Genomic DNA, 27067 nt, shown 5'->3' on the forward strand with positions numbered 1-27067 from the left:
TCACACGTACACAGAAGAAATTGTTACTTTTTTTCAGGTCATCACCTCAAGAATCGGATTTTCACCGGGACATCGGGAGATAGCGGAAGAAGGGGAGAGTGCGGAAGACCATTTGTAGGCGGAGCGAAATTCGTCATCATTTGAAATCAAACAACGAGGGTCTTGCCGGTGGGCTCTTCAAGTAGGGAGCCGAAACTCGGAAAGGGTGGGAGCTTGTGTAAACTGAAATATTGGCATTACTCGTTGAGTTACGGGCATTTTTGTCGATTTCCATGAACGTAGCGTGCAATGTAACCGAAAGATTATCTCATACTTATAATTCTGCAAGGGTGAAACAAACTGCAAAGAAGAACAAGCATGAGGAATGGCGTGAAAGTTTGAAAATTCCACCACAGCCCTGCTGACGGTGGCTTGTTTGTAAAGTTCCTGCTACGCGGTCCCTTTCCCACGCCCCCTGCTGTACTGCAATCGGCCATTAGTTGGATCTTCTCCTATTTTGGTAATTGGACTGCCCCTGAAACTTGACTTACAACTGACTCTCCGGTGCTCGTCTGTGGGATGCACACCGTCTGAAACCGGCGAGGTGCTGCAGTTCACGTCGCTGATTGGAGTCCTGCGCTTTGCAGCTAGTTTCAAGTTGGTGCGTTGGCTTTTCGTTTGTGAATTAGTGCAACATGAGCTGCATTCCCGGAAAGAGCAGGGGATGCCGAGGAACGTTCCTTTGAAGTCTCTCATGTGGGCCATAGTAAGCTGGACCGGGAGAGCCGCAGCGTTGCTGAAGTCAGCGGCTCCGCTCGCACCATGAACCCCAACCGGGAGACGGCAGAAGCCCTGGCGCCTGCCGAGGGAGACGCTGGGACAATGCTCTCGCCGGCCAGCAGCGTGCCAGCCGGCACCTACTGGCAGGACCACACGGTGCCCGCCACCGCACCCGCCCTGGTGCCGACAGCTCGCCTGAAGAACCGGCCGACCACCGTGGTGTACGTGGAGAACGAGGCGGCTCAGCAGCAGCTGGCCGAGAGCTTGGCGCTGCAGTGTCTGACGGAAGCGTGCGAGAGTGTCAGCGCCGACCTGCAGACCGTATCCTTCGAGAAACTGGACTTTGGAGAGACAGCCGTCCTGGACTACTTTTATAACGCAGGTAAGGCGAATGGGAGCAGAGAGGTGCCCCCACATGAAGTTGCTGCGGCGTGCGTCCTTCGCCACACAACAGGGAGGGTAGGAACCAGCTGTACAGACTTTCTTGCTTTAATCAGACTGTTATTTCTCCAATAAGCAGGGAACTAAAATTAAAAATATTTTTGCACTTCAATAACACATTTCGATGCTCTTAAAATATCGGAAGAAGACCAATTATAGTTTCTGAAGAAGGGTCCCGGCCCGAAAGGTCGACTATACATTCCTTTCCATAGATGCTGCCTGACCTGCTGAGTTCCTCCAGCATTTTGTGCGTGTTGATCTAGTTATGTTTTCCCGTTGGACGCAGTTTGTTCGAGCCGAGAGGCCGTTTAAAGACCCGTTTCTTTAGGAACACCCCCTCAGCACGGCGGCGCTGGAGAGCGAGCTGGGATTGTGTTATTAAACTCTCATGTGCGTTTCGAAATCCCAGTTTAAGGCGAAAGTGCTGTGATGTAGTCAAAGCTACGTTTAAGTATCTCCGTGTTGCACGTATTATTCCAGTGGTATTGATATGTCGAAACTCTTGTGCTTCAACTTGTCTAACGCTTAGGCCCGTTCCCGCTTGCCCAGGTGGACAGAGCCTGTTGCTATACACTCATTTTTAGCGAACTACAGCAGCAGTGAGGGCGGTAATAAAATTAGAGACGAAAACGAGACAGGTTGGAATTGAGGCAGGGAATCAGAGGTAAGTTAGCACACATCGGCCCTATGTGTCAATGACAATCGTAAAAGAGCTGGCCAATGAAGTCCCACCTTCTAGTAAATTAATGGAGCTACAATTAAATAATGACGATAATTACAGTGAACTCGGCAACACGAGTTCCAGTATTTGTTCCGGAGATTGATGAAACTGACTTAATATTTGTCAGAAGTAATTAGTTCTGGCGCGTTGCAGCTAGATTTTTTTTTGTGTGGCTTTGATCCAGATGTAAGACAAGTTTGCTCTGTGTGTATGTTTAGTCTAAGATCCTTGCAGCTGCAGCCTCACAGAACAAGTCTGTGAGATACTGCTGTATCAGTCTGAGTGACAAAGGTATGTGAGCGGCTGAGCACTTAATAAGGCATGATTAAGCTGCCTTGTCTTGTGTATTAGTGTACATCGATTTGACTTCAAGTCAGATTAACAAACACTCAGATATCCACGCAAGTAACAAGCAGTGACGGTGGTGGCGAAATTGGTGATTAAAACGAGACGGGTTGGAGATGAAACAGGTGCATCATGGAATTGTAGAAAATGAATGACAGAAATGCAGCAATTTGGCCCATCGAATCCATGCCCATTGGAAAAGAAAGCTTAATTTTGTCTTCAAAGTTCAAAGTAAACTTCTTCTCGGAGTATATATATGTCTGCATATACAACCCTGACATACATTTCTTGTGGGTGTACTCAATAAATCCAATAACTGTAATGGAATAAATGAAAGATCGCTTCACCTGGGCATTCAACCAGTGGGCAAAATTCAATAAACTGCAAATGCAAAGAGAATTAATAATAAATTAGCAACAAATATCGAGAACATGAGGTGAAAAGATCTTGAAAGTAAGTCCATATGTTGTGGGAATATGTTGGTGATGAGGCAGATGGAGTTGAGTGAAGTTACCCCCTTTGGTTCAAGAGCCTGATGGTTGAAGGGTAATAACTGTTTCTGAACCCGATGGTGTGAGTCCTGAGGCTCCTGTACTTTCTTTCTGATGGTGGTAGCAAGAAGAGAGCATGATGTGGGTGGTGGAGGTCCCAGATAAGGGATGCAGCTTTCCTTTGACAATGCTCTGCATAGATGTGCTCAGTGCTGGGGAGGGATTTCCTGTGATGAACTGGGGCATATCCATTACTTTTTGAAGGGTTTTCCATTCAAGGGTATTGGTATTTCCATCCCAGGCTGTGATGCAGCCATGTAAATATACTCACCCCTACACAGAGCCAGGGAAATGGTATCTGCTGTGGACCTGTGGTGCTGGTAGGAAAACTGGAGCAGATCCAAGTTGCTTCTCAGGTAGGAGTTGATTTGCTTCATCACCAACCTCTCAAAACACTACGGATGCACAGGAACACTCCAACGAGGTGATCAGGACAGGTCTTTAGTACTCGGTCAAGTACATCATCTGGGCCAGATGATTTCCGTCAGTTCACCCTCCTGAAGGATGCTCTCATGTTGGCCTCAGAGACTGAAATCACAGGGTCATTGGGGGCAGTGGGAGTTAGTAATTATTCCGCCTTGTTTTGCTGGTCAAAGTGATCATAGAACGCATTGAGTTCATCTGGAAGTGAATCACTTGATTTTACTTTCTAAGTGCTGATGGTATTCAATCCCTGCCACAACTGTCGAGCATCTTTCATTGATTCAAGTTTTGTCTGGAATTGCCTCTTCGCCTGTGAGGTCACTCCTGGACCTCTTGTAGCTTCCTTGGTTGCCAGACTTGAATGGCCCTGAGCAGATTGCGGATCTCATAGTTTGTTCAGGGTTTCTGGTTTGGGAAGGCTGAATGATTTTGTGGGGACACGTTCATCTACAACTGATTTCATGAAGTCTGTGATGACCATAACGTGCTCATTCGTATCCGTGGATGAGACCTTGAACACAGCCCTGTCCACTGACCCAAAGCAATCCCACAGCTGCTCCTCTGCCTCCCATGACCACCTCTTTGTTGTCCTTATCTCTGGAGCCTCAGCCCGAATGCAGGAAGGAGCAGGACAACCAAATGTTCAGATTTCCTGAAATGTGGTCTGGGAATCGAATGGTAGGGATTCCTTATCTTGTATAAGAGTGGACTTACAAAACTGGTAGGGTAGTTACAAATACCCACAGCTCTTGAAGAAAACGTTAAGCACTTTTGAGATGTAATGAAAATTTTGCCCTTAGATGAAAAAATGTTTCCTCCATTCCCCACTAATACTTCTGCCAATGGTAAGAGGCTTCTGATTTTGACTCCTTTGCTGAGGAAATCAGGTTCTTCCTAAACACCTTGACTAGGGCCAATAGATATAAGGTCATAACTTTATACCTGTCAATTAAATCTCTTCTGAGTATCAGCTTTCCAAACTAAACAATCCTAACTATCCAATCTCACCTCATAACTGCAACTTTGTTTTTATTTGCCGATACAGCACGGTATCAGGGCCCTTCTGGCCCAGTTACACCCATGTAACCAATTAACCTGCTAACCTGTACTACTTTGGAATGTGGGAGGACACACTAATGGTCAAGGAGAGAGTGTACAAATTCCTTACATACAGCAGCAGGAATTGAACCTGGGTCGCTGGTGCCACTACACGACTGTGCCACTTCGCAAATTTCCTCTGCACACTCTCCAATGTAGTCACTTATTTCATGTAATATGTTGACCAGAACTCTATCCAGTACTCAAGCAGTAGCGTAACTAATATTGTAGATATTTCTAGCATAGCAACTCTGATCTGTGTTATATACCTTGGCTAATAAAGAAAAGCATCCCATCTTCCCTTTAACCACCTTATGGATGTATCCTGCTATCTTTAAGATCTGTGGACCCTGCTCCAAAATCCCTCTTTCATACCATGATATCCTCTCATTTACTGTATATTTCCTCCTCAGATGCATCATCTCACATTTCTCTGGATTAAATTCCACTTGCCATTTATTTGCCTAACTGGCCAGAGTATTTATGATTACCATAAGATAGAGGAGCATAAGTAGGCCGTTCAGCCCATCAAGTCTGCTCCATCATTCAATCATGTGCTGATCCAATTCATTACAACCATTCCTTCACCCTTGCTTTCACCCCATACCCTTTGATGCCCTGGCTAATCAAGAACCTAATTATCTCTGCCTTAAATAGACTCAATGACTTGGCCTCCACAGCCACTCGTGGCACCAAATTCCACAGATTTACCGCCCTCTGACTAAAGTAATTTCTTTGCATCTCTGTTCTAAAAGGATGTCCTTCAATCCTGAAGTCATGCCGTCTTGTCCTAGAATCCCCTACAATGGGAAATAACTTTGCCACATCTAATCTGTTCAGGCTTTTTAATATTCAGAATGTTTCTATGAGATTCCCCCTCATTCTGTTGAATGCCAGGGAATACAGCCCAAGAGCTGCCAGACATTCCTCATACAGTAACCCTTTCATTCCTGGAATCATTCTCGTGAATCTTCTCTGAACCCTCTCCAATGTCAGTATATCCTTTTTAAAATAAGGAGCCCAAAGCTGCAAACAATACTCCAAGTGTGGTCTCACGAGTGCCTTATAGAGCCTCAACATCACATCCCTGCTCTTATATTCAATACCTCTAGAAATGAAAGCCGACATTTCGTTTCCCACTTCTTTGCCCAGTCCCCTAAACTATCTTAAGTCTCTCTGCAGGCTCTCTGTTTCCTCAGCACTACCTGCTCTTCCACCTATCTTTGTATCACCAGTAAATTTAGCCACAAATCCATTAATACCATAGTCCAAATCATTGACATACATCATAAAAAGCAACAGTCCCAAAACCAACCCCTGTGGAACTCCACTGGTAACAGAGCCAGCCAGAATAGGATCCCTTTATTCCCACTCTCTGTTTTCTGCCGACCAGCCAGTGCTCCACCCATGCTAGTACAGGTTTCTCCCGCTATTTGAAGGAAACATAAACCATTCCTATGAAGTGGTTTGTAAGCCGGAATGTCGTAAAGTGAAGAAGCAATTACCATTTATTTATATGGGAAAAATTTGTGAGCGTTCACGGACCCAAAAAATAACCTACCAAATCATGCCAAATAACACATAAAACCTAAAATAACAGTAACAACAGGAATAATCTGATAAATACACAGCCTATATAATGTAGGAATACTTTTCTACAATCATTGCAGCACTGTCCACCGCAGCGAAAATCTCACGCAAACGCTCTCAGCAGCACTCGCAGCAGAAACACACGGGGCAAGTGCTCCCGGCAGAAACACACGGGGCAAGCGCTCCGGGCAGAAACACACGGGGCAAGCGCTCCCGGCAGAAACACACGGGGCGAGCGCTCCTGGCAGAAACACACGGGGCGAGCGCTCCGGGCAGAAACACACGGGGCGAGCGCTCCGGGCAGAAACACACGGGGCGAGCGCTCCGGGCAGAAACACACGGGGCAAGCGCTCCTGACAGAAACACACGGGGCAAGCGCTCCCGGCAGAAACACTTTTTCCAGTAACCTTTAAGCTATGAAGCTACCGAATAACACATAAAAATACACAGCCTATATAAAGTAGAAATAATGTACGCCCAGTGTAATTTCACTTACCGGAATGGGGAAGACAGTGAGGACACTGAATGTGGTGTGTTAGGCTGAGTCGTTGGAGGTTGGGGTGGTGGGACACTGGGGTGTCATCTCATTGTCGTCTGTTTCCATCAGGGTAGGCAGGTCACCTTCTTCCATGTCTGCCTGCCTCAATGTCGAAGGTTGAGTTTCATCGTCTGCTGTGGCTGATGTGGAAGGCTTGAAATACGACAGTATGTTTGACTGCTTAACCTCGTGCATTTTTCTATCATACAGTTCTTTGTAAGCACTCAAACCATCCTGAAAACCTACGTACCCTTTCAAAATTAAAGTCATACTTTTCTGCAATCATTGCAGTGTTGTCAATCGCAGCGAAAATCTCACACAATTGCTTCACGTTCAGTTCCTGGACGTCTTCACTTTCAGGCCGTTCGCTACTGTGTTCGGCTTCAATTGTTATCCTTTCCTCTTCATCAGCTCTTCATCTCTCAGTTCTTGGTCATGGGATGCCAAAACCTCTTCAACATCATCTTCGTCAACTTCCACAAACCCTTAGCCAAATTCACTATATCCTTACTTCATTCACCATGATCGAAACACTTTATTATGTCTAGTTTTACACTAAATGTAATACCCTTACACGCTCTTTTAGACTTTTCCGATACCTTAATGAACAAAATAAATCGACATAAAGCACAGATGCTCACAGGCACGTGTTTAAGCAATGCCGGCTAGAATACAGTTCCGGGGAGGAGCTAGGCTGTTCGGCACGCACGCTGCCTTTTTTTGTAACAGTGAAAACACCTTCTGTTAGCGAAAACAGGTAACTAATGTAGGACTTTCATAACAGCGAGTTGACGTAAAGTGAATGTTCAAAAAACAGGGGACACCTGTAATTTCCGTGTAATTCCATGGGCTCTTGTCTTGCTAAACAGCCTCATGTGTGGCACCTTTTCAAAGGCCTTCTGAAAATCCAAGTACACCACGTCTTCTGCATCTTCTTTGTCTACCCTGCTTGTAATTTCCTCAAAGAATTACAGTAGGTTTGTCAGGCAGGATTTTCGTTTCAGGAAACCATACTGGCTTTGGCCTATCTTGTCATGTGCCTCCAGGTGTTCCGTAATCTCATCCCTGACAATCGATTCCAACAGCTTCCCAACCACTGATGTCAGGCTAACAGGTCTATAGTTTCCTTTCTGCTGCCTCCCACCCTTCTTAAATAGTGGAGTAACATCTGCAATTTTCCAGTCATCCAGTACAATGCCAGAATCTATTGATTCTTGAAAGATCATTGTTAATGCCTCTGTAATCTCTCCAGCTACTTCCTTCAGAATGCTAGGGTGCTATCCATCAGGTCCAGGAGATTTATCCACCCTCAGACCATTAAGGTTCCTGAGCATCTTCTCAGTCGTAATCTCCACTTCCCTGACACTCTGAATGTCCAGTGTACTGCAGACGTCTTCTACTGTGAAGACTGATGCAATATACGCGTTTAATTTCTCTGCCATTTTTGCTTCTCTCATTACAATATCTCCAGCGTCATTTTGTATTGGTCGTATATCTACCCTTGACTCTCTTTTTACCCTTAAAAACGCTTTTAGTATCTTCTTTGATATTAGTCACCAGCCTCCTCTCATAAATCATCTTCTTCTGAATGACTTTCTTAGTTTCCTTCTGCAAGTTTTTAAAAGCTCCCTAGTCCTCTATCTTCCCACTAGCTCTGGCTTCCTTGTATGCCCTCTCTTTTGCTTTTACTTTGGCTCTGACTTCACTTGTCAGCCACGGTAGTGTCCTTCTTCCCTTCGAAAATTTTTTCTTATTTGGAATATATCTGTCTTGCACTTCCCTCATTTTTCGCAGAAACTCCAGCCAAACTCCAACTCTAGCTCTGCTGTCCTTCCTGCAAATGTCCCTTTCCAGTCAACTTTGGCCAGTTCCCCTCTCATGCCATTGTATTATCCTTTATTCCACTGAAATACCAACACATTGGAATTTAGTTTCTCCTTCTCAAATTTCAAAGTGAACTCAATCATATTGTGATCACTGTTCCTTAAGGTTTCCTTCACCTTAAGCTCCTCGTATCACCTCCAGATCGTTGCACAACACCCAATCCAGTACAGCCGATCCCCTAGTGGGCTCAACAATAAGTTGTTCTAAAAAGCCATCCCTTCGACATTCTACAAGTTCTCTCTCTTGAGGTCCAGTACTGGCCTGGTTTTCCCAATCCACTTTCATGTTAAAATCCCCGACGATTATCATGGCATTGCCCTTCTGACATGCCTTTTCTATCTCCTGCTGTAATTTGTAATTCACATCCTGCTGCTGTTTGGAGGCTATTATACAACTGCCATTAGGGTCCTTTTACCCTTGTTATTTCTTAATTCAACCCATAGAGACTCTACACCTTCCAATCCTATGTCATCTCTTTCTAATGATTTAATATTATTTCTTATACACAGGGCCGCACCACTCCCTCTGCCTACAAGCCTGTCTTTCTGATACACCATATATTCGTGGATGTTCAGCTCCCAATGGCAGCCATCCTTTAGCCAAATTTCAGAGATGGCCACAACGTCATATTTGCTCATCTGTAGCTGAATTCCTGCAACCTAAAGCTTTCAATGTCAAATATTTGTATTACTTCGAAATCTTATCATGTCTCCTTCATTTCTGTCAAAATCATTTACATTACAAAAAGCAAGAAGTGAAGTATTGTGTCTAGTGGGTTCCCAATGGTAGCGGCAAAGTCACGATCACCTATCATTATGTTTTGCCCCCGTAACAGAAAGAGTTTTGGATCAGATTTGCCACCCATCCCTCAATCCGACTACATATTCCTGCCTGCCATGTAGGAGGTTGTTAGAAGATGACATCAAGCACAACCCTCCCTCCTCCTTACCATCATCAACATATCTAGTGAAGTTCATCAGACAGCGTCTTACTTCAGCAAATTCATGCTGACTGCCTCAGATTAGCCTATGTCTTTGAACATTTATAATGTTCCTTAGAATGAATTCCAGCAACTTGCCTGCACAAACTTGGCATTCATATAGTATTAGGATGGGATTTTGCTCCTTTCAGTTGATGATAGTACATTTTAAACTTGCATAAAACTGCAATGCATGCATCAGCTTCTGTGAACTGACTTTATCCTTCCAGGAAAAGGTTTATATAATATGTTTACATTATAATGTGTGTAATTTTGTAGTTACACAACGGCCATTTTATTAGGTGCCTAGTAAAGTGGCCGGTGATTATGTTTGTGTTCTGCTTCAGCCCATCCACTTCAAGGTTCGATGTGTTGTGCCTTCAGAGATGCGCTTCTGCAAGCCACTGTTGTAACGTGTGGCTATTTGTGTTACTGTTGCTTTCCTGTCAGCTTGAACCAGTCTGACCATTCTCCTCTGAGCTCTCTCATTAACAAGGCATTTTTGCCCACAGAACGGCCGCTCACTGGATGTTTCTTGTTTATTGCACCATTCTCTGTAAACTCTAGAGATTGTTGTGCATGAAAATCCCAGGCGATCAGCAGCTTCTGAGATACTCAAACCACCCTGTCTGGCACCAGCAATCTTCCATGGTCAGTGTTACTTAGATCACATTTTTCCCGCATTCTGATGTTTGGTCTGAACAACAATTGAATCTCTCGACTATGTTTGTACGCTTTTATGCATTGAGTTGCTGCCACATGATTGGCTGATTAGCTGTTTGCATTAACGAGCAGGTGTACCTAATAAAGTGGCCATTGAGTGCATTGATCCATTAAAATATTCTCAAGCATCCAAAGTATTTGGACTGGATTTACTCCTTCAATTAAAATTGTCTGGACATACTTTGTAGTTACATTCAATTGAGAGCATCGTGTAAGTTTGGGAGGACTAAGTTCAAGAGAGGATTTGAAAGAAAATGCAAGAATTTTAAAGTCAACATAGCTGCTCCAGAAGCTACTGTAATAGCAAACACAGAAATAACAGGGTTCAACCTTTACACCAAAGAAAAGGTCTTCCCAATGGCATTATTGTAATAACTAAATAACCTGCAGACATTTCCTGTACCTTTTTCTGAGCCAGATGAGACTATGACATCCCAAAAGGGAAGGGTTAACCAGGTTGGGATTTACCGGGTACTTAGACTTTTAACTTGGTATGTGAAACAGCTTTCTGAGGTGGATGAAATGAAAGAAGGGTGGAGGAAGAGAGAGCGCAATTTCCATTAGACCTTGTATTATCTCCCACTGATGTGGTGATCGGCAACACAAGGTTAGGTTTGCTTTCCTCTTCCCTAAAAGGGCAGAAAGAGGTGCCTTGAAAGGCTCTCCTGTTTTAGGAGAAAATTAGAGGCTGTTTTAACAGCTGAAGGTGACTCATTCTGATAGCACATTCTGGACATGTTGCTACCTGCCTGTCAGGAGCTGTTTCGGCTTGTGTACAGTTTTATGTAAACTGCCTGATAAACTGTTCATGATTTGTTATAGCTGAAGCTGGATGGTCATTTTGAAGAATGGAGTGGGCTGTACATGTGCCATTGGTATTGTTGAATTTTAAGTTGTGTTTTTTAAAAAGGTGTACTTAATTGCTGAGGTATATGTGTCATTTTGTAATAGTGCTGTTAAGCCACAATCTTGCTTCTAATGGTTTTGAAATTTCGTGTTGTTGAAGTAAATGTTTGGTGTTATGAGGTAACCAATTTTAGTTTTCTGTTTCTAAGTCTTTTATGATTCTAGGCATTTGTTTGACAGTTTTTAGTGCTTTAGTGGAAAAGTAGTTTTGGTAAGCCAGCAGTCACATTTGAACCTGAGTCTATAACTTACTTACTTACTTTACTTTATTGTCACCAAACTATTGATACTAGAGCGTACAATCATCACAGCGATATTTGATTCTGTGCTTCGCGCTCCCTGAAGTACAAATCGAAGTAAATATTATAAAAATTTATATTATAAATTATAATTAGAAAATAGAAAAGGGAAAGTAAGGTAGTGCAAGTCAGGTCCGGATATTTGGAAGGTACGGCCCAGATCCAGGTCAGGATCTGTTCAGCAGTCTTATCACATTTGGAAAGAAGCTGTTCCCAAATCTGGCCGTACGAATCTTCATGCTCCTGAACCTTCTCCCGGAGGGAAGAGGGACAAAAAGTGTGTTGGCTGGGTGGGTCGTGTCCTTGATTATCCTGGCAGCACTGCTCCGACAGCGTGTGGCGTAAAGTGAGTCCAAGGATGGAAGATTGGTTTGTGTGATGTGCTGGGCTATGTTCACAATCTTCTGCAGCTTCTTCCGGTCTTGGACAGGACAACTTCCATACCAGGTTGTGATGCACCCTAGAAGAATGCTTTCTACGGTGCATCTATAAAAATTAGTGAGGGTTTTAGGGGACAGGCCAAATTCCTTCAGCTTTCTCAGGAATTAAAGGCGCTGGTGGGCCTTCTTGGCAGTGGACTCTGCTTGGTTAGACCAAGTAAGGTCATTTGTGATATTCACCCCGAGGAACTTAAAGCTTTTGACCTGTTCCACCTGCACACCACCGATGTAGATGGGGCCGTGCGGTCCACTACTCCTTCTGAAGTCAACAACCAATTCCTTTGTCTTGCTGATATTGAGGGATAAGTTATTGTCTTCGCACCATGCCACCAGGTTGTTAATTTCCTCTCTGTACTCAGCCTCATCATTACCCAAGATATGGCCTACAATTGTGGTGTCATCAGCAAACTTACATATTGAGTTCGATGGAAACTTGGCTACACAATCATGGGTGTACAGTGAGTACAGCAGGGGGCTGAGTACACAGCCTTGTGGGGCACCGGTGCTCAGAGTGATTGTAGAGGAGAGCTTGTCCCCTATCTTTACAGCCTGGGTCCTGTCTGTGAGGAAGTTGAAGATCCATCTGCAGATCTGAGTGCTAAGACCCAGGTTCTGGAGCTTAGAAATCAGTTTATTTGGAATGATGGTATTACAGGAAGAGCTGTAGTCAATGAAAAGGAACCTTACATATGCATCTTTATTCACCAGGTGTTCTAAGGAGGAATGCAGTGCCAGAGAGATGGCATCTGCCGTTGACCTGTTGCTCCGGTAGGTGAATTGCAAAGCGTTGAGGTTGACCGGTAGGCTATGGTTGATGTGTGCCATAACCAATCACTCGAAGCACTTCATAGCAATTGATGTCAGAGCCACAGGTCGATAGTCATTCAGGCATGTCACCTTGCTTTTCTTTGGCACCAGGATTATCGTTGCCGCCTTAAAACATGAGGGGATCTTAGACTGATGCAGGGAGCAGTTGAAGATGTCAGCAAACACTCCAGCTTGCTCGCTTGCACAGGCCCGAAGAGCCCGTCCTGGGACGCCATCTGGGCCTGTCACCTTCCTTGGATTTATCTTCAAGAAGGCTCTTCTAACGTCTTCCTCAGTGACAATGAATCTCGATGCCACCAGGTCTGGGTGGGACCATCCGGAGGGGGTGGGACGCCCCCATCTGTTTGAATCTTGCGTAGAAAACGTTAAGTTCGTCAGGAAGAGAAGTGCTACAGTTATTGATATTCCCAGCCTTTTCTTTGCACCCAGTGATCTCATTTAGACCCTGCCATAGTCTACTGGCATCCCTCTGGTTAGCCTGGGCTTCCAACTTGGCTCGATATTGCCCCCTGGTGCCCTTAATGGCTTTTCGGAGTTCACGCCTGGATTCCATGTAGCGACTGGTATCCCCGGACCTAAAAGCCACAGCTCTAGCCTTGTCTATCTGCCCTTCTACTGGGAAGGAGAGTGCAGGTTTCAATAACTCCTTAGTTATGACATATACAGTACATCAGAGATTATACGGAATGCCTGCAACCCCCACTATCAATTTAGAAAGTTAACTAATTACACTCTTGTTGACTTTTACAAGAATAGAAAACAAGTAACTACATTCATTTGAGTAAGTTAATGCAGAGCAGAATGTGATATCAAAGCAACAGCCTATCATTATGCAATAAAAATAGAAAATGCTAGAAACATTGAGATTGAAAATTCATTGATTTGACATTGACAAATGTCAATAATTTTTAGTGTGTGGGCTTTATGTAGGAAACGTCTCTGCATTTTGCAACTGGAGGCAAGATTCTTGGCTTCAATTGCAAGGTTGTCATCTATACCAGTAAATCTGTTTATTAATCAAACCATGTTATTCCTTATGGTCAGACAGTTAAAATTACATGTATTTTTAATATTTGTAAGTGAGGTTTAAAGTTACACTCTCCGAGCTGTACGGCAGTATTTACAATCCTAGCTGTTCATCTGACTGGTGTTCACTGTCATTAATATTTTACGCATGCCACTCTTAACAAAATAAGTGATTTGATTGGCTTGAATTGAAAGGCTTTTGGGACTTTGACCAATGTTATCTGACAATACAGTAGTTCATTTACTAATACGCATCCGCAGTGAGAAAGTGTCTGAAGCTTCTTGTTAGATTCCAAAATTTTGGTTCTGACGCAAGATTCCTTTCTCAAAGATGTTGCCTGACTTGCTGAGTATTTCCGGTATTTTAATATCTAAAGCTTTTGGTTCATCTGATATATCTGCAATGAATTTAGCTATCATGTCAGTACCCAGTGTGTGAATCAGGATGCAGTTCTATGGTCCATGTTTTTGGTGATGTAAAATACCCATACTGTACTCCAGTGGTGCAGTGTTACTCAACTCATTTGCTCTCAATACAACAATGTTAATTTTAAAATTCTCATCCCCATTTTCAAATGCATCAATAATTTTATTTCTCTCTAACCCCCTTCCTCCAACCCACCCAATTCTCTCTCTCTAGAGCCGTTGCGTGGGATCAAAGCTGATTTGTTATCTAGTTCTGTGATGTCTGTGACTGAAGAGTTTTATATAGGATTCACAGACACTGCTCCGGGTGCATTGGATGGATGTGCTGTATTTTTATACATTGCTTCTGTGTGTTCCCAATGGAAATGTTGCTCCTATATTTGTATCTCAGGAAAGCAGCATCCATCATCAGGGACCCCCACTGCCTAGGCCTTGCTCTCTTCCTGCTGCTGCCTTTGGGAAGGAGGTACAGGAGCCTCAGAACCCACACCACCAGGTTCAGGAACAGTTATTACTCCTCAACCATCAGGTTCCTGAACCAGTGTGGATAACTTCACTCACCTGCAAACTGATGTGATTATTGAACACAAACTATGGATTCACTTTCATGGACTCAGTGTTCTCAGCATTTGTTCATTTGTCTAGCTGTCTGTTGTTTATTTTATTTGCATAAGTTTGTATTCTTTTGCGCATTGGTCGCTTGTCAGTCTTTGTTTCTATGTAGCTATTCAACGATTCTCTTGTATTTCTTTGTCCTACTGTGAGTGCCTACAAAGAAATGGAACCTCATTATTGGTGACACATCAATAATATATGGTGAGGCATAGGTACATTGATTGGAAATTTACATAGAACTTTTCTATATTTTGAGAGGTCACCTACCAAGGATTCTGATGAATCAATGTTAGAATTATTCAAAGAGACTCTGAGAGCATCTTTAAACATTTTTTCTGTCCTCCTAGAAATCTCTTGCCACAAAGGAGCTAGGAGTAGAGAGCTTGGTTTTGGAGTCTGGTGTCAGGGATGCCCATCCACCAGTGTCCATGATCACAGGTTGGATGTTGGCCTGAAGGAGGATGCCAACATTGGTTTGTTCATTCTGCCACTAAGCTGTAGGGCTTTGCAGAGGCAGTGTTGCCACTACCTCTCCTGTGTGCCGAGGTGTCTCGGGTATATTGACCATGTCTCCGACTCAGTAAAGAGGACAGGGATCACTGTTACTTGATAAACCGTGAGCTTGGTGCCAGTTTTGAAATCCTGGTCTTCAGATCTCCTTTCCTCAGACAGCTGGAGGTTGTGCCAGTGCATTGGAGGTGGTGATGGTTTTCGTCGTCGATGTTTGCCCTCTCTGAAAGATAGATAGATAGATAGATACTTTATTCATCCCCATGGGGAAATTCAACTTTTTTTCCAATGTCCCATACACTTGTTGTAGCAAAACTAATTACATACAATACTTAACTCAGTAAAAAATATGATATGCATCTAAATCACTATCTCAAAAAGCATTAATAATAGCTTTTAAAAAGTTCTTAAGTCCTGGCGGTTGAATTGTAAAGCCTAATGGCATTGGGGAGTATTGACCTCTTCATCCTGTCTGAGGAGCATTGCATCGATAGTAACCTGTCGCTGAAACTGCTTCTCTGTCTCTGGATGGTGCTATGTAGAGGATGTTCAGAGTTTTCCATAATTGACCGTAGCCTACTCAGCGCCCTTCGCTCAGCTACCGATGTTAAACTCTCCAGTACTTTGCCCACGACAGAGCCCGCCTTCCTTACCAGCTTATTAAGACGTGAGGCGTCCCTCTTCTTAATGCTTCCTCCCCAACACGCCACCACAAAGAAGAGGGCGCTCTCCACAACTGACCTATAGAACATCTTCAGCATCTCACTACGGACATTGAATGACGCCAACCTTCTAAGGAAGTACAGTCGACTCTGTGCCTTCCTGCACAAGGCATCTGTGTTGGCAGTCCAGTCTAGCTTCTCGTCTAACTGTACTCCCAGATACTTGTAGATCTTAACCTGCTCCACACATTCTCCATTAATGATCACTGGCTCCATATGAGGCCTAGATCTCCTAAAGTCCACCACCATCTCCTTGGTCTTGGTGATATTGAGACGCAGGTAGTTTGAGTTGCACCATATCACAAAGTCCTGTATCAGTTTCCTATACTCCTCCTCCTGTCCATTCCTGACACACCCCACTATGGCCGTGTCATCAGCGAACTTCTGCACATGGCAGGACTCCAAGTTATATTGGAAGTCTGATGTGTACAGGGTGAACAGGACCGGAGAGAGCACGGTCCCCTGCGGCGCTCCTGTGCTGCTGACCACCGTGTCAGACCTACAGTCTCCCAACCGCACATACTGAGGTCTATCTGTCAAGTAGTCCACTATCCAATCCACCATGTGAGAGTCTACTCCCATCTCCATTAGTTTGTGCCTTAAGATCTTGGGCTGGATGGTGTTAAAGGTGTTAATGGTGTTCTGCCTGTGACCGCATAGGTTTCATCCAGATGTTATCCAAGGTTTGGAAAGTGATGTTATATTTTCCAGAGTTTTGTTGTGGATCTTAGTTTTCAAACTGGCTGCCTAATTTCTGGGTAAGTTATCACAGAGGTTCTCATTAGTCACCTCAGGATCAGGACTCTCGTGGTCAAAATGTGGATTCTGCCCACAACAGTGCCCAACTGGCATAAACACAGGAGATTCTGCGGGCGCTGGGTCCAGAGTAACACACACAAAATTCTGGTGGGACTCAGCTGGTCAGACAACTTCTGTGGAGAGGAATAAAGAGTTGATATTTCAGGCCAAAACCCCCAAAACATTGACCACTGGATGATAAATCCAGGAAAAATGCACAGTACAGCATCAGACAGTGTTTGTAGCTTTTTCAACCTCACAAAAGCCTTTGATTTCATCAACTAGAGAGGGCTTGTGGCGATTCATTCTGAAATTTTCTGCACTCAGGACCTCAATACTGTCCTTTTCCAGCTACGTGATAAGATGAAAGCTGTGACTCTACCAAAGTGATCCAGTGCCACGGCAGGTAGGGAACAAGCCCCCATATTGAATCAACAAGCTCCTTGCTGGACTGGAGCTAGTCCTTTGAATGAATACCTTTACTCTTTTTGCTGCCTCCTTTACCCATACGAATTAATGAGCTCAATGTGTTTCACTATTCTCATCTCTAACTTTCTTTGCTGCATTACTGCAGGGTGTGCTATCAGCTGCCTGTCCCTAACAACAGAGAGTACCAAACCAACCTGTGAGACTGACACTTGGCGTGGTTATAGCTCCAGGCTAAATGAAGCGAAAATTTCATGGGGCTCAGTGTCAAATTTTGTTTGATTAAGCTCCTGTGAGTTGGCAAAGGATGTTTGAATGAAAGTATTTTTAAAATAAACTTTGCCATTTGCATTGCCCGTGAGGCCTGACAGAATATCCCATCAGCATATATGCATTATTCTGTAATTATTACATGAATTTTTATTAGTCAGGATATATCTGTCTTTGTTTTAGAACAAAAGCATTGTTGCATTGATATTATGGAGTGGTTTCATACTCTGTCAGAGGTTGCCATTAATTGACCTGAAAGAAAAGTATCTTTAAACTGAAGACTGCCCTGGCTGAGTAACATAATGACACGGATGTATATATTGAGTGATTTGCATTCCGGCTGCTCCTGAATGACTGTCAATACAAACCAGTATGAGTCTTGCCAAAATGCATCTTTGGAACAGCTCTGAAGGGTCCCAATAGGGCTTGAAATAGGTTCCCATGAGGTGAATTGCAAAATGTAAAAGATTATACTTTCCCACATGCAAGAATTCACATAAATCTTTAGCAATAAATATTCTCTTCTCACGAACCACTGAAAACCTTAGAAAGATTTCACACTTTTTACAATATTTAACAACTGTCTGACTAATTCTTTGAGTCCAACACCCACTTATCAATATTGAAAGGTTAATCAAATACAGTTGATTTGTGCTCAGTAGGACTGGTGTGAAGACAGCAGTGTCTATAAATGAAATTATGTGCGCCACTAATCAGCCATAAGTGAAACTGCCTTCACCTCCTTCACATCACAACCACATACTTGATACTTTCTCGTCCATTGGTGAACTCACATTGTGACTGCAATGTAAATTAACAGGTTGAACAATTATTGCAATCATAATATGTTTTCCTTTACTTGACTAAGAATGGAACATTCCAATCAATCTGAACATTAAAACCATGGTGTTGCAAAAAAAAAAACCATGTTTGGGTGAAAAGAGACCATGGTTTGTAAAAAAGGCACCATTAGCATTTTCAGTTTAAATTTTGTGTGTGGGAAGAGATCATACGATGACTGCTGAGAGCTATGTGTGGGCTGAGCAAGAATTTCAGGCAGTTAGCAATAATGTTATTTGGCATTTCAGTAAATGAACCGTGAATAAGAGTTCGAAAATGTGAGCACTGCACAACTGATGTTAGGGCTCAGTACTTAGAAAGGGTCAAAGAGTCATCTGGCTCTAGGTGCACAATGAAGGCGTGTGCCTTGCTCCTGCACTGTAGCTTTGCCACTCTAATTTGTCTGCAGAATTTCATATTAGTAAGATATTGCTATGGTATTAAAATGAGACAGGTACATCCAATCAATGAAATAATCACAAAACAAAATTAACCACCAAATGTACAGCATCAGACAGGACCAAGAGGAGGTTCTCCTTCAACTCCATCACTTAACATATGATTCTTCTCAATTTCCTCCACCTTCATAAAGATTCCAGCAGTTGTCGCACATTTCCCTCCTGCCCCTTTTAGCATTTCAGAGGGACCATTTCCTCACAGCTTCTTTGATCTCCAACACCCACTTCTTCCCAACTATAGCAAATGCAATGTTGCTGATTAACCTTTCCCTTCCCACCACCATCCAACCCAAGTAGTCTGTCCAGCTGAACTAACAATTCGTTTGCACTTCCAGTCTGCTGCATTACACTTGGTGCAGTATCCTCTGTACTGAGTAAACCAAACATAGATTAAGTGACTGCTTTGCAGAACATCTCCATTCAGAGTGCAAAAATGACTTTCTTGTTCTAGCCAGCTGTCATTTTAGTTCTACATCCCACTCTGACCTCTCTGTCTTTGACCATGGCATGTTCCAACAAAATCAAACCAAAGTTTTTATTGATATGCTCAAGAGCATTATAGGGAACAATTATTTTTGGGCAAGTCCACATCTTTCATGTGGAGGGTGTTTAAAAACAAGCTGCAAAGAGTACAGGACAGGTATGAAGGAAGAAGTAAGAGCAAAAGACAAAGATGGCAAGCTAAGGGAATGTTGAATGATGAGAGAGCTGCTGAACAAGAAGAAAAAGGAAGTGTATGTAAGGTTTTGGAAGCTATGATCAAACGATGCCCTTGAGTATTATAAAGAAGGCACAGTTGTGCCTCTATTTTCTTAAACGTTTGTGAAGATTAGGCATGTCATCTAAAACTTTGGCAAAGTTCTTTGGATGCTCAGTGGAGTGTGTACTTACTGGTTGCATCATGGCCTAGTGTGGTAATGCCATTGTCCTCGACTGGAAAAGTAGCCTGATAGGAAAAGCCCTCCCAAAACTAAGCACATCTACAAGGAGCACTTTTTGTGGAAAGCAGCATCCATCATCAAGGACCCTCATCATTTCTTCTTCTCACTGCTGCCATCAGGAAGGGGGTATAGGAGCCTTAGGTCGCATTCCACCAGGTTCAGGAACAGTCATTCCTCAACCATCATTCACCCCAACGCTAAACAGATTTCACAAAATGTGGACTCACTTTCAAGGACTCAACAACTTGTGTCTTCAATACTTATTATTTTTATGGGGTTTTTTCCGGTATTCACACAACTTGTTGACTTTTGCACACTGGCTGTTTGTCCATCTTTGTTGTGTGTAGATTTTCATTGATTCTATTATGCTTCTTTGTATTTACTGGGAATGTTAGCCAAGAAAATGAAATCAGGGTAGTATATATAGTTTGTAGTTTGATAATAAATTTACTTTGAAGAGTGGGGAAGTAATGCTGAAGCTTTGATTAGGCTGCACCTTGAGTATTGCATTCAGTTCGGGTTTGCCTGTTATATGGTCTAGAACTTGGAGAGGGTGCAGAAGAAGCTGATCAGGATGTTGACTAGATTAGAAGGCACGTTCTGTAAGGAGAGGTTGCAAAAACGGGGTTTTTTCTTTGGAGTAGTGAAGGTCTGATAAATGTTTATAAGATTTTGAGAGGCAAATAAAGTAAATAGCCAGCATCTTTATCCCAGGGTCGATATGTCTAATACCAGAGGGTATGCAAAGGATTTAAATTCAGTGAGGAAAGTTTTTCACTCCGGGACTGGTGTGGATGCCTGGAATGCACTACTTGGGGTGGTGGTGGAGGCAGACACAACAGAAGCATTCCAAAGCCTTGTAAATAGACATGAAGTGGGAGTGTATGGACATTGTACAGGCAGAAGGATTAGTTGCCATTGAATTTGTTTAACACTATGTCGTGGGCTACGGGATTGTTCCTTTCGGTACTGTTCTATGTTCTAACAAAGGAACATCTATAGAGAATGGAAGCCAATTCGTGTTCCATCTACTTACTTTGCAGCTGTCTGGATGCAATGTTGAATTCTATAATTTCAGATTGCCAGCCTTTCCTGTTTTTCTTTCTGCACAGATGTAGCATATTTCCTGGGTAGTTCCAACTTTCTTTTTGGTTTGGATTTCCAGCAACTCTCTAATTCCCTTACTGCCCTTATTCACCTATTAACTAACAGCACTGACAGTACTGGTTCTACTGCCCTCGCAGGGCGTTGAACACTTTCTCAAAAATCACCCCAGCTGGCAGCTTCTTCAGGGTTTTTAACGAGATCTTACCTGTGAAACTGCAGAAAGTTAAGTAAAATGGTATTAAATTAAGTACAGAATTGCTGTGCACATGAATATTATTATTCTTGCAATTCGTGTTAACCACACTTGCAACATTTCATAACTATGCCATGTAACCAAGAGTAAACTCGTGGCACAATGATATCTTAATAATGATGAGCGATAAACATATTTCTTTCAAAATATATCTACAAAACTTAAGACTCACAGATATTGTTGTTTCAAGGGCAAATAAAGATGGGATGGAGATGAATTTCCGCTGTGTACTTCAAATTGAAATGCAAATTAACCTACACAGGAAGTGATATAAAAAACAGCTTACGTACAGCTAGTGATGTGCATAGAAAATGAACTGCGCCTCTATTGGCCAAAACACTCACTGACTTGCGTCCATGGGATGTCGGTCTTAACTAGTGAAACAAAAGTCACAGTAGGAGTAAAAACATTCGACAACCAGTCTGCTAGTTATCCATCCTGGAGGTCAAGCTTTTGCAATGCCATGGAATGATTAAGTCTCAAACTAAGTAAAAATAGATTTGAGACTTTCTGCAAATGGCTTGGTGGGGAGTCACAGCAACATGCAACAAGGGTTAGAGCAATTCACATTAATACTCGAGCTATGAGTTTGCAAACAGTGTGGCAGAGGCTGAATAAATGCTATGGATCTCCAACGGCAATTGAAGAATCTCTCTTTAGCCGTCTTGATAGTTTTCTAAAGTTCTCTCACAATGAACTGCAGAGGAGAGCAATGCAATTGTGTGATGTGGTTCTATGGATCCTGGGACAGATGGAAGCCCAGTGTGTCTCTGACTGTACAGATGGGATTGGCATCAGCAGAAACTGTTGACTGAGGTCCTTGCTGCTGTATACCTGGACGATGTGAAAGGCACGTTGGCTGTGTGGTGTGGACAGCTGCTTCTTGTAGAGCTGGAGCACTGTCTGTTCTGTAGCCAAAATGTCTTTGGATGTAATGTTTAGTAAGCTGCATTGGCCGTTGTGATGGCAAAGTATGACTGATTCAGGTTGGAGACTCGCCACTGAAAAAGTTAGCTGCTGCTCCATATGCCTTTGACGCTGCAGAGACAGCCTGAGCTTCTGCCACTTCCCTGAGTACACTTAATGTAGCCTCCGTGTGTGTGAGCTTTCTCCATTCGCATCTCAGCTTCACACTTAGTGGAAGCCACTCTCTGTCTTGCAGCTTCAGTTCTGGCGTGGGCTCGTGCTGATCATGGGTTTGTTCGAGCGTCATGAAGAGAGAATCGATGCACTGTAGTCTGACCTAACTTCCAGGTCTCGTCAATCGACATTGCTTGGGTAGGAAGCTGACATTGTTGTGTGAGGCTTCCGTTTGAAGACAAATTATCTTTTCACTTTACTGCCCTTGCAATGTTTAGATACAAAGCTATGCAGTGAGTTAAACATCTTAAAAATTACCCAAGCTGGAAACTTTCTGAAGGGTTTTTAATAAGATCTTATTTGTGAAACTTCAGAAAGTTAAATAAAATGAGTATTAAATTGAACACAGAAACATTACATACCTGAATATACTAATACTGTTCAATATTCCCACAGTCAGTGTTAACCACACATGCAAAACTCCATGTGCCATGTAACCAAGAATAAAATCGTGGTGCTATAAAATCTTAATAACGATAAGTGATAAACAAAATACTTCCTTCAAATATATATTCTAAATGTTTACTAAACAGATTTTGCTGTTTCAAGGGAGAATTAAGAGGGGATGGGGATGGATGATTTTCTATCGTGTGCTTCCATTTGAAATCCAAATTAACCTGGGCAGGAAATTATATAAAAAACAGTTTACATGCAGGAAATGATGTTCATCCTAAATAAACAGCATACAAAACCAACTGTGCCTCTGTTGGCCAGATCACTGGTCACTTGGGCAACCTTCATCTCCTCCAGATCACAGGCATTGCCTTGGTCCTCTTCACATCTCCCCCATCTACAATTTAAAACACACTTTTTCCCACATCCACAGTTCTGCTGTAGTTTCATTGACGCAACCTGCTTACTCTATCCACAGATACTACCTTACTTTGATGAGTAACTTTACCACTTCCTGTAACACCTGCAATTTTGATTTTTTTCCGATTAACATAGCCAGTTTGGATGAATAATTTACAGCAGAAATTCTCAAAAAAAAAATGGGAGCAGAAGTAATTGGATGCATTTGTGCTATTACCTTCTCTCCCCAAATGTTCCCCCTTGTCCCATAATGGGATAATCCTAATACATGCACCTAGTCTAGGCGTTACTCCAGATTTTATCTAGAACAATATCAATTCTTTTGAGGTATCTGTCACCCTGATTTTGGTTACAGTTTGCCAAATGTCATTGTATGTGGGTGGAAGGAAATAACTTGATACTGAACTTACTAAGGTACTTGATAAACTCTCAAAATTAGTAAAATGAAACATTATAATGTTTTACTGAAGTTTCAAAGTATTTTAAAAGATTTAGTTCATAGAAGCATTCTATAATTCTACAGAAATTATGTATGGCTGATAAATTTAACATGGGATAACTAGAATTTTCAGGATGAATTTCAGTCAGTAACTAGTAAAGCCACACATTTTAAAAAAGTTGCAAAGTAGCAAAATTATAACTTTTAAAGAACTGTTGGAAGTCTATTCAGACCCTGGCAGAGAGTTGTTTATTTTTTACAGGAATACCTTAAATCATGCCGGTCTTGTCTTTGCAGATTTTATTAAATTGTAAAAGCAAATTCACACTACTGTAATAGGACTGGACTTGTAGTCTCCAAAGAGTTAATCCAGTAAAATGCTGGAGCCTGGAGCAACTATCTGCTAGAGGCATTCAACATGTCAAGCAGCGTCTGTAGCAGGAAAGGAATTGTCAGCATTTCAGGACTTTGAGTGGAGAGGTATAAAGAGATGGAGGGGTGAGACAGGAGACGGGGCGGTTAGGGTGTAGGATGACAGAAGCTGCAAGACGTAGGAAAGTGAAGGGAACAGTGCGGATAGGAGGTGCGTGGGAGAGCTAACGATGGGAGAGAGTGGCTGGTTAATGACAAATAAAGGGAGAAGAAACAGATAAATGGAACAATGTGCAGGGAGGGGAGAGTGAAGGTTGGAGATACCTGCTGGAGGGAAATCAGGAATACAAAAGGTTGTAATTTGATAAGTAAAGGAGGTGATAATGGGAACCAATACTTCTGGTAATTGCCCCCCACCTCTTTCACCATTCCCCCATTCCCAGATCCCCCTCTCACTTTGTCTCCTGACCAGGTCATCACTTCCCTCTGGTGCTCCTCCCCCTTCCATTTCTCCCATGGCCTTCTGCCCTCTCCTGTCAGATTTCCCGTTCTCTTTCACCAGTCAACTTTGCAGCTCCTTACTTCACCCTCTCCCCCTCTCCCGGTTTCACCTGTCACCTACCACCTTGTACCTCTTCCTACCCTTCCACTCCACCTTCTTATTCTGACTTCTCATCTCCTTTTTTCAGTCCGGTAGAAGGGTCTCAGCCTAAAACATTGTCTGTTACTCTTTTCCATAGACGCTGCCTGGCCTGCTGAGTTCCTCCAGCATTTTGTGTGTGTTGCTTGGATTTCCAGCGTCTGCAGATTTTCTCGTGTTTGTGATAATGGGAATCCTTTGGGGTGAGGTGAACAGCAGGTGGAACCAGAGCCCGATGGTGGAGGAGGATTAGCAAGGGAACCCGTGCTTGATCTTTGCACTGAACTGGAAAGTGGGAAGGGTTGAAATGGGTGGAGGGAGAAAGAGGGACAAAATGGGAGCTCTGGAAGAAGTTCAGGAGTGAGAGAGATGGGCATGGGTGATAAAGGGGAAAGGACCCACTAGAGGGGAATGTTTCCTCAAATGGGGAAGCTCAGCATTCATCCCATGGCCTACCCTGATAGAAAATAAAGAGCCGTTTGTATTGGGCCTCACCCTAGTGATAGAGGAAGCCAAGGGTGGACAGGTTAGTGTGGGGATGGGAAGGAACATTGAAATGGCATGTAATTGAGAGCTTGGGATGGCTTTTTGAGGCTGTACCATTTTCATATTGACTGGAAAAACAGGCTTATTGGGGTTCACTCTTCAATCTGTTTATGCTTTCCAAAGAGCTAGAAGAGGTAGAATGGGCTAAGTGTTCAGTTTTATTTTCAGTCTCTGTTTCTAAAAGTAAAAGGTAATAAGAATCAGAGTCAGAATCCCTTCATTGCCAGTATTTGAAATGTACCAGCTTTGTTGTGGTTTGGTGTCAAGCATAAAACACAGGACAACACCATAACAGACAGCATAATAGCAATCAACAATGTACGAGACAACAGTGCAAACAGCCATCAGCAGATTTTAAATTTCCTTAATTTCTACTATCTAATTCAACAGCTTCCATTTCTTAATATCTTTTATTATTTTTACCAAAATTACTTCAGTCCTTTAATAGAAGCTAACAGATGTGAAATTCATTCTGTCCTTCCTTTTGGAGTGCCAGTTTTCTATATGATGTTCTCCCAACATGATTTGCTCCTTACTTAAGTGTTTTTTTGCTAAGATTGTTATTTTTTTGTTCTGCTGCACACTGAGCACGTTCCCCTCATCACACGCAAACTCTGCACATTTATGGAAGGGTTCTGGTGCACAGGATCCCACAGCCACTGAAATCGGTTAAGAAGAATGAACCATTTTGCTAAAAACACAAAATGCTGGCAGAACTCAGCAGGTAGGACAGCATCTATGGGAGGAGGTAGTGACAACGTTTCGGGCCGAAACCCTTCATCAGGAGTGAAGTAACATGGGATGGTGGAGAGGGGATAAGAAGTGGGGGGAGGGATGAAGTAGAGAGCTGGGAAGTGATGGGCTGGAGGGAAATGGGCTAGGGGAAAGGTGGAGAATTATGGGAAATAAAAGAGAAAGAAAGGTAGGGCTGGGGGGAGATTATAGTGAGGGTGATCCCACCACCAGCCCAACATATAATCCTCCGTAACTTCCGCCACCTCCTACGTGATCCCACCACCAGCCACATCTTCCCCTTCCCCCCCCCCCCCCCCCACTCTTGGCTTTCCGCAGGGATCGCTCCCTACGCGACTCCCTTGTCCATTCATCCCCCCCATCCCTCCCCACCGACTTCCCTCCAGGTACTCATCCCTGCAAACGGAAGTGCTACATCTGTCCTCACACTTCTTCCCTCACCACCATCCCAGGCCCCAGACAGTCCTTTCAGGTGAGGCACCACTTCACCAGCGAGTCATCTGGGGTGATGTACTGTATCCGGTGCTCCTGATGTGGCCATTTATACATTGGGGAGACCCGCCACAGACTGGGAGACCGTTTCGCCGAGCACCGGCGCTCAGTCCTCCAGCAGTGGCAGGATCTCCCTGTGGCCACACACTTCAATTCCACAGACCACTCCCACTCCGACATGTCTGTCCATGGCCTCCTCTACCGTCAAGATGAGGCCACACACAGGTCGATGGAGCAATACCTTATCTCCTGCCTAGGTATCCTCCTACCTGCTGGCATGAACATCCAACTCACTGACCTCCATTGATACCCCTGCCCCCCCTACCCCCATCCCTATCTATTATTTTAGTCTGGTTCTTTCTCTCTCTTCCCCCCACCCCCCCACTATAATCTCCCCCCAGACCTACCTTTCTATCTCTTTTATTTCCCTTAATTCTCCACTTTCCCCCAGCCCATTTCCCTCCAGCCTATCACTTCCCAGCTCTCTACTTTATCCCTCCCCCCACTTCTTATCCCCCCTCGACCATCCCATGTTACTTCACTCCTAATGAAGGGTTTTGGCCTGAAACATTGTCACTACCTCCTCCCATAGATGCTGTCTGGCCTGCTGAGTTCTGCCAGCATTTTGTGTTTTTATTTATTTCCAGCATCTGCAGATTCACTCGTGTAACCATTTTGCTAGATCCTTTCCAACACATTGCATGATCCTCGCAGTGACTGAATATGAAAAACACAACATTTCCAATCGTTTCAAATAGTTATCCAAAAGCTTTATCCATTTCATTGTCAATTATTTAATGTTGAATTGTTTTGCATTTAATGTAATTATCTGAAGAGTAGTTACCATTCCAGCTTATTCATTCCCCTTACCATGTATGATACTTGATCTTTGTTGCTGTTAAGTTTAATTTATCCCTGTTCCATGTGTATTTATTTATCTCATTTTATAATTTCT

At 43.2% G+C, this 27067-nt stretch overlaps 1 protein-coding gene across 1 annotated transcript in view; it reads left to right on the forward strand.

Annotated features, from left to right (window-relative positions):
• Positions 1–495: 495 nt before the first annotated feature.
• LOC140733237 (mitogen-activated protein kinase kinase kinase 5-like) overlaps positions 496–27067 on the forward strand; it is a 175785-nt gene continuing 149213 nt past the window's right edge. The window contains exon 1 of the mRNA XM_073056295.1: positions 496–1141. Coding sequence (XP_072912396.1) covers positions 802–1141 — 340 coding nt within the window. The 5' untranslated portion in view covers positions 496–801. The remainder of the gene's footprint in view (positions 1142–27067) is intronic.

This window comes from Hemitrygon akajei, chromosome 9 (genome assembly GCF_048418815.1).
Source record: "Hemitrygon akajei chromosome 9, sHemAka1.3, whole genome shotgun sequence".
NCBI classification, from domain to species: domain Eukaryota; kingdom Metazoa; phylum Chordata; class Chondrichthyes; order Myliobatiformes; family Dasyatidae; genus Hemitrygon; species Hemitrygon akajei.